The sequence below is a fragment of the Mesoplodon mirus genome (assembly GCF_964341445.2).
Source record: "Mesoplodon mirus genome assembly, chromosome: 4".
Taxonomy (NCBI): domain Eukaryota; kingdom Metazoa; phylum Chordata; class Mammalia; order Artiodactyla; family Ziphiidae; genus Mesoplodon; species Mesoplodon mirus.
The window spans coordinates 34786703-34802793 of record NC_138979.1 but is presented as its reverse complement, the minus strand read 5'-3'; the positions used below and the strand labels follow the sequence as shown (position 1 = coordinate 34802793).

General features: G+C 47.1%; 1 protein-coding gene across 1 annotated transcript; it reads left to right on the top strand.

The window, feature by feature from the left end:
• The first annotated feature begins 11698 nt into the window (after positions 1 to 11698).
• Positions 11699 to 15395, top strand: MEX3B (mex-3 RNA binding family member B). Its single transcript, XM_082619295.1, has 2 exons — positions 11699 to 12380; positions 13212 to 15395. The coding sequence occupies exons 1-2, from the start codon at positions 12098 to 12100 to the stop codon at positions 14657 to 14659; spliced, it is 1731 nt and encodes a 576-aa protein (XP_082475421.1). The 5' UTR covers positions 11699 to 12097; the 3' UTR covers positions 14660 to 15395.
• Positions 15396 to 16091: the final 696 nt, after the last annotated feature.

The window sequence follows — 16091 nt, the reverse complement described above, 5'->3', positions numbered from 1 at the left end:
GTGGTGGTGGTTTCACGTTCATGGGTGTGCTGTGTGTCCAAACGCATCAACTTGTAAATGTGGAATATGTGCAGTTTTTTGGTATGTTGATTATACCTCCATAAAGCTGTTGAAAGAAAAAGAGAGTAAGGGAAAACTCTGGCTTTGGACAGCCCGGGTCTGCCTGTCACATGCCAGCTAAGGCTCAGTGCTCTTCAGGGCAAAAATGGAAAGCATGATAGTCTCTATTTCACTGGATTATTGAGATTATTAGAGTGGCTGGCATGATGCTGGTGTATACTAAGTGCTGCAAAAAATGTTATAAAGAACAATTGATCCTGCTTTTGTCACCTTATAGAGGAAAACATGTTCTTGTCTCATTTATTTCCAGGTCAGAGATTAAGTCCTTTATAGGATGAGAAGAAGACATATTCCCCTTTTTATAAACTCTCCTTACACCACGGTCCCTTCCTACATGGCACTTGTCACAGATGCAGTTTTACAGAGTCGTGGGCCCTGCCCTGTGATTTCATGAATGCCACCTTCCTTCTAGACTGCATGCAGAGCTGGGGCAGGGCCCACGTCTCTCTCTGGTTCACCATTTTATTCCCATACCCCAGCCCGGTGCCCACAGGATGGGCACTCCAAGTATTTGCTGAAGGGATGGTGTCTCTACCAAAGCTTTACACACTCTTGGGTCTATTTCTGAGTTTCCTGTTTCAATGCATTGATACCACACTATTCTGTTTGTTTGTTCAGTGGAATAAAATGTGCTAATATCTGGTATTGTGAAGGCTACCCCTTATTCTGTTGGTTCTTCTGTGTTCTTTTAGATGTACTTCTGAAAGACTTCCCCTCAAAAGCAGGTGTTTTAATTGGAATTATATAAAATTCTAATTATAAATGAATTTTTAAAGAATTAGCTTAATTAGAACATCTTCTCATCCATAGTTTCCATCTCTAGTCATCATTCTCCCACACATTTGTGATTTTATTGCTATATATATATGTATATATACATAGTACAGCAAATTGATTCAGTTACATATATATATATATATATATATATATATATATGCTTTTTCAAATTATTTTCCATTATAGGTTATTACAAGATACTGACTATAATTCCCTGTGCTACACAGTAGGTCCTTGTTACTTATCTATTTTATATACAGTAGTGTGTATCTGTTAATCTCAAATTCCTAATTTACCCCTCCCCCGTCTTTCCCCTTTGATAACCATAAGTTTGTTTTCTGTGCCTGTGAGTCTATTTCTGTTTTGCAGATGAGTTCATTTGTAATATTTTTTAGATTCCACGTATAAATGTTATCATATAATATTTGTCTTTCTCTGTCTGACTTACTTCACTTAGTATGATAATCTCTAGGCCCAACCATGTTGCTGCAAATGACATTACTTCATTCTTTTTAATGGCTGAGTAACATTCCATTGTATATATGTACTCCATCTTCTTTATCCATTCATCTGTCGATGGACATTTAGGTTGCTTCTATGTCTTGGCTATTGTAAATAGTGAACAGTTGCATTATATATTTTTACAGTATCTGAGAACAAACTCTAATATTATTTATCTAATATTTTTGTTCAAATTGACTTCCTTCTAAGTGTACATACCAACTTTAGCTTCTTCCTTGCCTTGATATCAGTGAATTCTAAGGTTTGGTAAACTAAGATCTTATAATACAATTAAAATAAATATATAATAATTGAAACAAAGTAGACTCATCTGTGTACCTCCCAATGTCACTGCTGGTACCTCACATTTCGGGAAGCCCTGCTGTACATTATTTTGTCCCACAGTACAGTTTCTTAGTTTCTTTATATAAGCCTTTCCCTAAATAATTTCCACCATTAGGGTCACACTCAGAAAACCCTTTTCCAAATTCAAAATTATAGAAACAATGATTTCCTTTCAGTTCTTTTATGATTTCACTTTTCAAACTTAACTCCTCAACCCACCTGGAATTTATCCCATTGTATGTTGTGAGGTTAAAAAAAAATCAACCCAATGTAGTGCTTCTAAAAAGCCAGCTATCTCAGCATCATTTTTGGAATAATCTTTTCCCCCACTCATTTGCATTTCTACCCTTGTCATATGGTAAATACTTTTCAATTTGGGTTTGTTTCTAAATGTTTATGTCCATTGGAATTATCTAGCTCTCATCTGATGCCGTTATATGCTGTTTTAATTTTTTACAGCTGCATAACATAGTTAAACACAAGAGAATGCAAGTGCTGCTCATTTTTTTTTTTTCAGAGTTTTTCTTATCAGCTATGCGAGCATCACCATGTGCCTCTGCAAGCATCATTCCTCACACCTAACATCAGCCCAGGGAGGCAGGTGCTATCACCACTTCTATTGTACAGATGAGGAAACTGAGCACGGGAAGAGGAGACATGCTCTCAAGGTCACAAAACTAGCAGGGCTGGAAGCTCTCAAACCCAGGCAGTCTAGTTCCAGAGACCATGACCTTGACCTTTACAAGGTAAAATCCAACCTGAGAATCAATCTCTTTTCAAGAAGGAATATATTCTCCTCATATCTGTTATTACCAACTTGTTGGTATTTGCTTTATTTGATTGTTTAATGTTTTTGTATGCTTTATTGTGTTTTGTTTTTTATTTCTTATTTATAATGCTTCCAGCTAGAGACTACTTTCTTTTTTTCCCCTGAGATGTGGAATTTACTTTATGACCTCTATTTTAATTCATTGGTTAGGTTCACTAGTGATTGTGCTTACTCAAAAGCACTCTTTCACTTGATTTCTTTGGTTGTCAGGGTTAGTGAATCTTCTTTATATGGCAGCATATACATTTTATTAAAGTGATAATGGTAGAATTTTAATAAATAAAATTGAAGATTTGTTTTATTAACGTAACATAATGGATTCTATTATTAGCTAAAATGTCAATAGCCCTGTTGACATAATTTTTATTGTTTTAACTGAAATGCATGGGAAAAATGCTTTTATTATGAGGATAAATTAGATGATAGTTCAGAGTTCTTTGTGAGAATATCACAGCTGTATTTCATTAATTAGCATCTCGACTTTGGGGCTGATGTTTAACGTACACACACAAATTCTCTAGGTTATAGAAGTATTCCTTACTTTTAAAAAAAGTTATGAGAGCAGAGGCAATGGACTCATGTAAAGTACTGAAACAGACTTAAGAGCTTTTACTACTTTTTTCATTCTGTACTCTATCACTTTTATAAAGGGTCTGACGAGAAAACTCTCATGTAGACTATGTCTATGTCCCACTGGCAAGAAAGACTATCCCACATTTGTTACCTATCTATGTAAGGACTAATATTCCTATTTTACTGTTGAGAAAACTGAAGCTCAGAGACTAGGTGACTAGTTGAATGTCAACAGACCAACTGAAAAAAACTCAAAATTTCACCTCTGATTAAATTTACCTGTCTGCCCAGCCAGTGCATGAACCCTCTGTAGGTGTCTCCTGGTCCTCAGGCGTTTGTGAGAATCGCCTGGAAGTGGCCCACCCCACCCATCTGCCACTTAAGCAAGTTCTTATCCTATGCTAGTACCTTCCAGTAGCTTCTATCCTTGTTCACCCCACATAGTTTCACAGAACCCGCCTCCCACTGAGTAGTTCTTTAAATATCAGAAAACTGTCCATTCCCTGCCTTGTCCCTTCCCACTTTTGATTTTTTTAAATCTCTGTTTACTGAGCACTTATGATAGTGAGACACTTTATCTTTTATTTTATTATTTTAATCTGTTTGTCTTTCTCAACTCTGAGGGATAAATATTGTTAGCCTGAAACTCTTCTTGTCCAAAGAGTCATAATTCCTTCAATTATTTCTCTTACATCAAGATTTTGAGGCTTTTCACTATCCTCGTTTGGCTTTTTCTGGACACACATCTATTTGAGAAGTTCGGCTGGAGTTTGGATTCTGGAGTGGCTGGATTCCAATCCTAGTTCCAACTCTTCTAGAAATGTGACCTTGAGAAAGTCAATTTCTATAATAGAATCGACAGTACATACTTTATGGGTGTGCTGTGAGAATTGATGACAAAGTATCCAGCTGTTTAGCACTGTGCCTGACTTGTATGATATACCAATACGGAGCACTCATTTTGTTTATTTATGGTATGGAAGTCCCTCTAAGAAGGTATAGCACCACTGTGATGACTGGAACCTTCACTGCCGGTGCATCACCTGTCTCTCCCGAGCAGGGTTGCATAGCTCCTTGAGACAGTGCCTTCACTAGGCAGTATTTAGTTCAGGGAAGAGAGGCTGGGGAGGAAAGGTGAGTGGCACTGCCTTTAGATCTTCCCCACCACTCCCCCTTTCTGATTCTTTACTACCCAGAATTCGGGAGCAATCGTAGAGTTCCTTTTAGGTTTGATACCAGCAGTTTTGACTGTAAGACTACTGCGAAGATGGCCCATAAAACATTGAAGGGGCTAACTAGGGGTCATACCAGATTTAGAACAGAACATCTCACATTGGAAGTCAGGACTCTGGGTTGGGCAATTGACATTGGGTCAGATTATCTATTTCTGGCCCTCAGTTTGCTCATTGTCTAATGAAGGTTTTGGACCACACACTAACACCTGAGATCTTAACATTCTTTTGTCAGTTTCATAGATTAGGGGTTCAACCTAAGACTCTGGGGAAAGAAGGGGATTCAACTGCAAAACAAAGTTTGAATTCCACTGATTTATTTCAGCTCCGCTCGGAAAGAAGAATTCCTTCTTTCTGGAGATCGGTGAGCTTCCAGGCTCTTTGAATTCCAGTATATCAGAGATTTTTAAATTACTTTCTCTTATTCTTATTCCTTTCTGATATTGTAGGATGGTTATTACTGATTATTAACTAAATGATGTTTAAATTTTAGGAGTCAAGCTACTTTTAAAAGCCTATTAATAAAATTTATGAAACTTTCCCCTTTCCTCTCACAATTCCAAAAGCTTTAATAAAAATAAATGAATAAATGTGTGCTAGGATTAGCTTAGGTTTTTTTTTTTTTTTTTTTTTTGCTTCTGTTTACAGCAGGGATGGGGTGCTTTCTATTTTATTAAGACCTTTAGCACTATTCAATTTTTAAATTAAGCATGCATTACTTTAAAAAATTAATTGAATAAAGATAAACTTGAAACATACAGAAAAATAAAATGAAAATAAAATTGTGACCCGCTACTTAAAGAATATTCATTGGCAAACTTTTTTTTTTTTTCGGTATGCGGTCCTCTCACTGTTGTGGCCTCTCCCGTTGCAGAGCACAGGCTCCGGACGCACAGGCTCAGCGGCCATGGCTCACGGGCCTAGCCGCTCCGTGGCATGTGGGATCTTCCCGGACCGGGGCACGAACCCGTGTCCCCTGCATCGGCAGGCGGACTCTCAACCAGTGCGCCACCAGGGAAGCCCCCATTGTCAAATTTTGATGTTATTTCTTTCTAGCCTATTCATTTGCTTTTTCTTTCTTTTTTTTTTTAACATCTTTATTGGAGTATAATTACTTTACAATGGTGTGTCAGTTTCTGCTTTATAACAAAGTGAATCAGTTATACATATACATATATCCCTATATCTCTTCCCTCTTGCGTCTCCCTCCCTCCCACCCTCCCTATCCCACCCCTCTAGGTGGTCACAAAGCATGGAGCTGATCTCCCTGTGCTATGTGGCTGCTTCCCACTAGCTACCTATTTTACATTTGGTAGTGTATATATGTCCATGCCACTCTCTCACATTGTCACAGCTTACCCTTCCCCCTCCCCGTATCCTCAAGTCCATTCTCTAGTAGGTCTGCGTCTTTATTCCAGTCTTGCCCCTAGGTTCTTCATGACCATTTTTTTGTTTGTTTTTTAGATTTCATATATATGTGTTAGCATACGGTGTTTGTTTTTCTCTTTCTGACTTACTTCACTCTGTATGACAGACTCTAGGTCCATCCACCTCACTGCAAATAACTCAATTTCGTTTCTTTTTATGGTTGAGTAATATTCCATTGTATATATGTGCCACATCTTCTTTATCCATTCATCTGTTGATGGACACTTGGGTTGCTTCCATGTCCTGGCTATTGTAAATAGAGCTGCAATGAACATTGTGGTACATGACTCTTTTTGAATTATGGTTTTCTCAGGGTATATGCCCAGTAGTGGGATTGCTGGGTCATATGGTAGTTCTATTTTTAGTTTTTTAAGGAACCTCCATACTGTTCTCCATAGTGGCTGTATCAATTTACATTCCCACCAAGAGTGTAAGAGGGTTCCCTTTTCTCCATACCCTCTCCAGCATTTATTGTTTGTAGAATTTTTGATGATGGTCATTCTGACCAGTGTGAGATGATATCTCACTGTAGTTTTGATTTGCATTTCTCTAACAATTAATGATGTTGAGCATTCTTTCATGTGTTTGTTGGCAATCTGTATATCTTCTTTGGAGAAATGTCTATTTAGGTCTTCTGCCCATTTTTGGATTGGGTTGTTTGTTTTTTTGATATTGAGCTGCATGGGCTGCTTGTAAATTTTGGAGATTAATCCTTTGTCAGTTGCTTTATTTGCAAATATTTTCTCCCATTCTGAGGGTTGTCTTTTCGTCTTGTTTATGGTTTTCTTTGCTGTGCAAAAGTTTTCAAGTTTCATTAGGTCCAATTTGTTTATTTTTGTTTTTATTTCCATTTCTCTAGGAGTTGGGTCAAAAAGGATCTTGCTGTGATTTATGTCATAGAGTGTTCTATGTTTTCCTCTAAAAGTTTGATAGTGTCTGGCCTTACATTTAGGTCTTTAATCCATTTTGAGTTTATTTTTGTGTATGGTGTTAGGGAGTGTTCTAATTTCATTCTTTTACATGTAGCTGTCCAGTTTTCCCAGTACCACTTTTTGAAAAGACTGTCTTTTCTCCATTGTATATTCTTGCCTCCTTTGTCATAGGTTAGGTGACCGTAGGTGTGTAGGTTTATCTCTGGGCTTTCTATCCTGTTCCATTGATCTATATTTCTGTTTTTCTGCCAGTACCATACTGTCTTGATTACTATAGCTTTGTAGTATAGTCTGAAGTCAGGGAGCCTGATTCCTCCAGCTCCGTTTTTCTTTCTCAAGATTGCTTTGGCTATTTGGGGTCTTTTGTGTTTCCATATATCATTTGCTTTTTCTAATGTTTATTGAGTGTTTAGTAACGCAGACACACACACACACACACACACACACACACTCCTTATCTCCTTTTCTGTGTTCGTTCAACATAAGGAGAACATTTCCTATATTATTAAAATATTCTTAAAATATGTGTGTTCCATGTATTATATGTCACATACATATTAATGATATAAAAACCACAGAACATCAGAAAAACAAAATGCTTTCAATTCCCCTCACACATGTGATTGTTACAGAAGCAGGGCTGGAAATACTTCCTCTCTGAGGAACCATGGCTCAGAGATGGGAAGGAACTTATGGTTGATTAAGATCACAGGCTCAAGTACCACTTACTAGCTTTAAGACCTTAGGTTCAAAAGTGGATCTAATATTTGAAGATCATTTTAGGGGTACTCCTTAAGGAAAAGAATAAATGTGCCTCTCCTTGGGCAAGTGACTTAACCTATTTGCATCTGTAAAATGGAGATAATAAAAGTATTGACCTCAGAGGTCAAGAGGATTAAATAAGATACTGCATTATGAAGCATTTGGTAAAACTGCCAGGCACATAATAAGTGCTTAATAAGTATTACCTGTGGTTATTATTATTCAAAATCATGTAGTTGTGGCTGAAGTAATCTGAGCTGTTTCCCAGAGACTGTTATTCATCCACATACTTAAGAAAGTTACACCTCGAGCCTTCTCAATCTGGCTCACTCATTCATTTAATAAACATTAATTGAGTTCCTATGAGATATCATATGCTATGTTAGGCACTAGCCTCAATTAATGTCATCCTTTGAAAGTACAACTCAAATGTCCACATCTCTGGGAAGGCTTCCTGGGACCCTAGGCAGATTCACTACCCTCTGGGCACTTACCCCTGCTGGGAACTGGATTTGGACAAGACCGTGTTCAAGGGAAAGGCTTCCTCTGCCTTTTTCATTTCTGTAGCTTCAGCACTTTCCTCTGTGCCTTTAAAAAAGTATGTAGGTGCTCGATAATGTTGAATGAGTTGATTGAAAGTGTGCTTGTTTTCCCACGAGGATTTTAGTTTCTTTTGCCAGCTATTTAGTTTGCAAGAGGAAGCAAGCTGTGTGCAAAATAGTTTGGAGCCTCTGGAAACAAGAACAAGGTGGTCTTTTGCTAATCTTGGTTTGTTTTTACCTTTTCTTATTTATGACAACTGAACTTCTCTATTATCTTACCAGATCACATTCTGCAAGCTTCTCTCTTGTGCTAATAAAAAAAATAATATGGCTACATCGGGGACGTCCTTAGGGAACATGTCCTGTATCAGGAAAAGTAGTTAAGCTCTGGGGTCCTAAAGGTGCCTGGGAAAGTCTAACCAGAAACTTTGGGGTTGGGTGTATTATCTATTTAAAAACAGAACTGGACTTTGCAAGTTTTATGATGTCTTGGCTTATTCAAGCCATTAACTGTGAATTAAAATTTCCAGATCATTACTTTCATAATAGCGTTCAAGTGTCAGAAAATAACCCTGACCAGTCAGTACTGGATACAAGTAGATAAGAAGTGGCAGTGGGGAAAGCACCCACTTACCAGTACATCTGCTTAGGACTTTGCAACGTACAATGAGTCACCTTTTACTATCATTATCCATTTGCTAAACCACCCTCCACCCCGGAAGCAGATGGAAAGCAGGACACTACCTTCTTTTTGCAGGCAAGAAACACTGGGGCAGAGCTGGACTGGGAACCGGATCCATCCGCCATCTCAGCTCCTGCCACCACAATTATCCCCCTCCTACCCTCAGGAGGGGCTTTGATTTTGGGGGTGTCTTCAGAAAACCATGCTGACCTTTGTATAGGTTTAACTGAAGCATTCTGGTCCTTGGAGGGTGACCCGGGCTACATGGAAGGTCATGGGCACTCGCGATTGGCAGCTTTCCATCAATTCCTGTGGTCAGAGTTTTAGCTTATCCTTCATGGGGTGGGGGTGAGATGGGTGATTTCATTGAACATTTGCACTTACAGGCAGGTAGAGCTCCTGTCTTCCTGATCCAGTAGGGAAGAGAGATATGAAACATGTCACTTCCACAAAGTGTATTCACCTTCCTGGGAATGACCCAGGGACTCGGAAGTATCCAGTTCTCCAAACCAATTTCTGAATTGACCATCTGAAAGCTTAACCCTGCAGGTAGGAGGGGGAGGATGTATGGCAGGCCTGGTCCCTAGCACAGGCAACCTTGGGGAGGAGGGCCCCCATTTACCTGGGTACAGGCCTCATCAGCTGTGAAAGCTGAAGAACAACTTTACCTTCATCATGTTTGTGATTTGAAAAAAGAAACCTCAGTTGGTGCAATCCAGAGTCTATGAAGTCCCTAGAAACAGAGTTGAGAGGCCAAAGCTAGCCTGTTGTGTCGGCAAGATACAAATGCCAAGGACTCAGGAGGGCTTTTCCTGTCTGCCTCGGTGTTTACAGGCCCTTAGTGAGGGACTCCAGGCTGGGCCTCCTCTATGGCCGTCCCCAGCCAGGACCCTTTATTCCTAGCCCTCCATCTCGGCAGGAATCCTCAAGGGCACTCCCCCCTCATTCTCAAATTGGTAGGACTTGAGTCCATAAACCAGGTTAAAAAAATACAAGAATTCTCTACTGGAGGTCTAGGTGGTGGCTCTCTCAGAAGACTCAGCACGCCCACCACCCCAATCCCTGCCCCCTCACCAAGCTTTCCCTTTGAAGAAAAACACACACCAGGAAGCTGATGTAAACATCCTGAGGAAATAACCACTGTAAGTGGCTTCTAAGTCTCATTTCCCTAAGGAAATAATCAGCACCTCTTTGCCAAGACAGCTCCAGGTGAGCAAGGAAGGAAAAACACGTTCGTTTTCTCAAAAGGCGTTTGCCTGACTGCCTGCAAAGCGCGCTCCCACCTATTGTCACATTTTATTCCCAGAACCCACGAGGTGGGGAGGGCTTGTATGGTTTCCCCTATTTTATGGATGAGAAACCAAGGCCCTGGGCGCTCCCTCACTCTTCCCTGGGTCACGCAGGGAGCACTTGGGGGAGCCGCTGTCTTCGAGTGCCGAGATCGCCCCGCGGCACCACGAGGATTCCCGAGCAAGCCTGTCTGCGGTTGCGGCCACATGGCCTCATTGTCCTCAGCAGGAGTCCCGCTGCGCCAACGTTGGCCGACTCCGCGAACCGCGGCCCCGGCCCCTCTGCGGAACGGCCCCGGCCAGGCGCAGGGTACCCGGCGAGCCAGGCGGCGCCCGGAACAAGGGAGGGGAGCGCGCGCCGGGACCCGGGGGCATCCGCCCGGGTCGGCGGCGGAGGGGGACTCGGGCGGAGAGGGATCGAGTGGCGGGCCCGGCGGGCAGAGTGCCCCGTTCCGGCCCGCCCCTCAAAGCCTCCTTTCTTCTCTCTAGCGCTCGGAGGCGGCCCCCGGGAGATCCGGGAGGGGGCGCAGCTCGCCGTCCCTGCCGGCCGGTCCCGTCGCACCCTACCTCCGACGCCACCCCCACCCCGAGAAATGCACAAAAGAGCGGCCGGGAGGCAAGCGCACACCTCCCGTTTGGGCGGGGCTGCGGGAGGAGCCGGCGCGCTCCGCCGCGCCCGCCTTAAAGTGACCGCCCGCTCTTCGCGCGCACTGCGCAGGCCCGACCGTGGGGCGGGGAGGACCCTGAGAGCAGCGGGCGCGCACGCCCGCACCGCCCGCTGGAGGTATGGCCGGCGTCCCAGCGGTGCCGGCGCGGCGCTCGTGCGCGTATCAGCGCCCGCGGGGTCTCAGCTGGCGCGCGTGGCATGTGCCGGACCCCAGCGCGGTGCGTTCCGGAGGTCGCCGGAGGCGGAGCCGGCCAGGTCCGCGCTGCAACCGGTTTCTGGCTTTCTGATCCGCAGTTTTGGGGCCAGTTGGGCGAAGTGTTGCCCAAGGGGACAGAATTGCGGGCGCGCGCGCACGAGCGGCGATGCGGCCGGGCGTTTGCCTTTGTGTCTCCTGCGCTCCCGTGCAGGTGGGCAACCCGCGCCGGGGGCCACTTTGCCAGTGCGCACCAGGACCTCGAGACATGCCTTTCGTGTCCTAGGGCTCGGACCGCCTTTTGGGCAGACAATAGACGCTTCTCCCAGTGGCATCTTTGGTTCTAGGGGTGGTTTATTTGGGGGACACTAACGGGACTTTCTAAGGACCAGTCTCTTAGAGCCGGGCCCCTGGCATCAGAGTTGGGCGCGTTTCCTTTTCTCAGTCTGGCGAGGGAGGAGACCTGGGGACAGTGACCATCCTCGGCTGATAGGTGCAGGCAAGTGTCCCGAGCCTGCCGGTCCCGCATTAGACAACAAAGAGAGGCGTTAGCGGCGGCGGGGGAGGGGCGCGGCCGGGAGGAGGACGGGGCGGGCTGCGGCGAGCGCGGCGGTTGGGGGGGCGCTCGCTCTCCGCTCGCTCAGCCTGCGGCCTCCGCCCGCCCCCGGCCCGGCGCGCGCCAATCGCCTCCCCCAGCGATAGTGTCAGTAGCATTGTAGAGTCAGCTCCCGCCGGTGACGTTGCGCCTCCCTCGTCCCCCTCTGGAGCCGTCTGGCTGCAGAGGCTCAGTCAAGAGGCGGGGAGGAGAGGAGGAAAAAGCGCTGAGTGAGGGCTGGCGGGCGGGCGGGCGGGAGGGAGTGGAGGAGCCGGGGAGGGGCTCCTTAAAGAAACGCTGCTGTCGCTCGCCTGCTCGCTTCTCGCTCGGCATTGTGGCCAGCCAGCCGGGCACTTGGGGGGCACGCGCGGCCGCCGCTCGAGCTCTGCCCCCACCCCACCCGCCAGCAGATCTGGGGTGGGGACCCAGGCGGGGGCTCCCGCAGCCACTGCCCGGCGTGGACCACAAGGAGCGACCCACTCTTCCCGGCGCCGAGAAAGGAGCAACGGAGCCCTCTGCAGCCGGCCGGCCTCTCCGCCCCTGACCACTCGCTTCCCGGCTGCCTTTGTGGCCGCAGTTTGTCGCCGCCGAGCAGAGGGCCGGCGGGGGCGCGGTGCGCACGGCCGAGCGATGCCCAGCTCGCTGTTTGCAGAGCTGGAGCGCAACGGCAGCGGCGGCGGCGGGGGAGGCGGCGGCGGCGGAGGCGGCGGCGGCGGCGGCAGCGGCGGGGGAGAGACCCTGGATGACCAAAGAGCCCTGCAGCTCGCGCTCGACCAGCTCTCCCTGCTGGGGCTGGACAGTGACGAGGGCGCGTCTCTGTACGACAGCGAGCCGAGGAAGAAGAGCGTGAACATGACCGAGTGCGTGCCGGTGCCCAGTTCCGAGCATGTCGCCGAGATCGTGGGGCGGCAAGGTGGGTCCGGCAGGGATGGGCAGCTGGAGGTGAGAGGGTTTCGGGCCACCGCCCCGCGGGGAAGGCGGGAGAGGAATCGAGATCCGCGGCGCCGGGGAGCCTTGGGGAGGGAGGAAGAGCCGCGCGAAGGGCCGGCGCCCCAGACAAAGAAAGTGCAGGCAGGCTGTCTCCCAGAGCCGCGCCGCGGCCACGGCGGGATGCACTTTCTCCTGCGAAAATCACTGCCTTCTCCCTAGCGCCCCCCACCCTGCCCACCCCGGGAAATAGAATTTAAATATAAGATGCTTGGGGGAGGGGGCCTTTGATCGGTCCTTTGGGAGGGGGGAGGAGGAGGAGTGAGCATCGGATGGGAGGAGGATTCTGGATTTCTGCAAAGCGGAATGGAGCCCAGAGGAGGAACAATGGGTCCCGGGACTGCCCCCCATTCCCACCAGTACCCCCCGCGCTAGAGGATCTCGGCCTTCGGTAGCCTTCCCCGAACCCCTTTGCCTCGTCTTCGGGGCGGACGGCGGCGCGTCCCGCTGGATCCCAGCGGCATCTCCCCAGCTGACTTTTTCTGGGATTCTCGGGTTTGGCTCGGGACGACTGCAGTCACTGGGGGAGGGCTGGGCAGCCAACAGACTGTTCCTCGAGCGCCTCGCGGGTGGAACCCGCTTTCCAACCCGTGGAGCGGCCCAGGGTCTGTGAGGGAGCCGCCCCCTTTCCGCCCATCGCGCGTTCTGCCTTCCCGCTGCCCCGTACGCGGGCAGTCCCAGATCCCCGCGGTTACCCCGGGGTAATGGGCGTGTCTGTCTCTCTCTCCCACTCCCTCCCCTGCACTCTGGCTCCCAGGTTGTAAAATCAAAGCACTGCGGGCGAAGACCAACACTTATATCAAGACCCCGGTTCGTGGGGAGGAGCCTGTCTTTGTTGTGACGGGCAGGAAGGAGGATGTGGCCATGGCTCGGAGGGAGATCATCTCTGCCGCCGAGCACTTCTCCATGATCCGCGCCTCGCGGAATAAGAACACGGCGCTCAACGGCGCAGTGCCCGGGCCGCCTAACCTGCCGGGGCAGACCACCATCCAGGTGCGGGTGCCCTACCGCGTGGTGGGGCTCGTGGTGGGGCCCAAGGGCGCCACGATCAAGCGCATCCAGCAGCAGACGCACACGTACATCGTGACGCCCAGCCGCGACAAGGAGCCGGTGTTCGAGGTGACCGGCATGCCTGAGAACGTGGACCGAGCTCGCGAGGAGATCGAGGCGCACATCGCCCTGCGCACTGGCGGCATCATTGAGCTCACAGATGAGAACGACTTCCACGCCAATGGCACGGATGTGGGCTTTGATCTGCATCATGGGTCCGGCGGGTCCGGCCCAGGCAGCCTCTGGAGCAAGCCCACCCCCAGCATCACGCCCACTCCGGGCCGCAAGCCCTTCTCTAGTTATCGCAACGACAGCTCCAGCTCGCTTGGCAGCGCCTCCACAGACTCTTACTTCGGCGGGGGGACCAGCGGCAGTGCAGCTGCCACCCCGCGCCTGGCGGACTATAGTCCCCCCAGCCCCGCGCTCAGCTTTGCTCACAATGGAAACAACAACAATGGTAATGGATACACCTACACGGCGGGGGAAGCTTCTGTGCCTTCCCCTGACGGCTGTCCTGAGCTACAGCCCACCTTCGACCCGGCTCCCGCCCCACCGCCTGGGGCTCCACTTCTCTGGGCCCAGTTTGAGAGGTCCCCGGGAGGCGGACCTGCAGCTCCCGTGTCCTCTTCCTGCTCTTCCTCTGCATCTTCGTCTGCTTCGTCTTCCTCTGTGGTCTTTCCCGGGGGCGGCGCCAGCGCGCCCTCCAACGCCAACCTGGGGCTGTTGGTGCACCGCCGGCTGCACCCGGGCACCAGCTGCCCCCGTTTGTCCCCGCCCTTGCACATGGCTCCTGGGGCGGGCGAGCACCACCTGGCTCGCCGGGTGCGCAGCGACCCGGGTGGAGGGGGCCTGGCCTACGCCGCCTATGCCAACGGCCTGGGGGCGCAGCTGCCGGGCCTGCAGCCTTCGGACACATCCGGCTCCTCGTCCTCGTCCAGCTCCTCCTCCAGCTCTTCATCCTCCTCCTCTGGGTTGCGGCGTAAGGGCAGCCGTGACTGCTCCGTGTGCTTTGAGAGCGAAGTAATCGCCGCACTGGTGCCCTGCGGCCACAACCTCTTTTGCATGGAGTGCGCCAACCGCATCTGTGAGAAGAGTGAGCCTGAATGCCCGGTCTGCCACACCGCGGTCACTCAGGCCATCCGCATCTTTTCTTGAAGGCGGCGCGCACCACGCAGGGGATGGAGAACCCGCTTCCCTCCATCCTCACTCCCCAGCGCCTCTTTGCCTACTTGGTGCCCCACCTTCTCCTCCCCGCCTCCCTGCTCACACTCTGAGATCCGAAGAGGAGCTTGGAAAGCTGTAGTATCCGCTCATTTTTTAAATTTCAATTTTTCAACAAAGGAACTTGCCAGGATATCTGCATCAAGAGTACTGTAGCCTGGGAAACCTCCGAACCACCTTAAATGCATGCTCTATAAATAATAGGAACGGCGACATTCTAGTAATGATAGTTTTTACACTGTACTTAATAGGAAGCTTCCAAAAGAAGAAAACCCCACAAGTTTTCCATTTTCTTAAAGTAGGAAAAAATGAACAATAATTATTATGATGAAGATGATAATAATAGTGCTATGGGATGTGTGGACTGTTTTAGTGTGTTCCCCTTTGTGGCTGGGTTCCTACGATGCTTATTATAGAACACAGTGGATCCTTTTTGAATGTTCGTGGAAGGGCCAGGAGTTCCTGTGAAACCAGGATACTGCAGCTTTATTAAAGTTAAAGAAACTGTAACATATCTCTTATATATTAAAAAAACGTTTAAAAGTTTTAAAGAGAAATTGCATTAATACAGATTGAAGTATTTTATTCTTTTTTGACTTGAAAAATTATATTTCATATTGCAAAGATGTTTACAAGTATTTTAATTTAAGTTCAGTGAACTTTTTTGTAGCTGGGTTAAATCTTTTTATTTTAGTATGGCCTTATGGCAAAGAACACTGTATTATTTTAATAATCACACAATTGTGACGGAATTACAAACCATAAAATGTGTAATGTTTTGAACAGTATTCTGTTGGGATGGAGATTTTATAGGTTCAGACAAATCTTCTAGATCTGCTTCACCCAGCATATTTTCTATTCAGTGATATAAAGCATATTTTATTCTATATTATTACAAAAAACGGAAATGTATAAACATGTCAAAAGGAACTGTTGATGCTTTCTAACATTTGTATAAATAGAATTCAGTGCAAGTTACAAAAATTCTGTTGCACCACTATAGTTTTAGTATTTCTATTTTAATACATTTGTTTACCACTTGTTTATGTATATGTAGGTGATGTTACTTGAGCTTAAATGTACTTTACTGAGCAAAGTTTAAAAAAACAAAGTATATTTTATTTTATGATAAAGGGCCTTTAACCTCATGGTCAAATACTAATATTATATTTGCTGAGACAAGATTTGAAATTGTATCAAGAGTTTTATTTTTCTGACATTTAAAGTTCTACATAATAAAGGTAAAACTTAAGTAATGGTGCTACTTCATTTTTTAAGTATTTCTATATAAATAAAATATTGAAGAAAATCTATCTTGTGTGGTAACTTGATTTTTTTTGTTTTTTTTTTTAAGCTTCTTGGAGTC

Excerpts from the sequence above, each read along its gene's own strand:
- MEX3B (XM_082619295.1), top strand. The coding sequence starts at position 12,098 with ATGCCCAGCTCGCTGTTTGCAGAGCTGGAGCGCAACGGCAGCGGCGGC. Across the intron at positions 12,381-13,211 it reads CGAGATCGTGGGGCGGCAAG|GTTGTAAAATCAAAGCACTG; the intron begins GTGGGTCCGGCA and ends TCTGGCTCCCAG.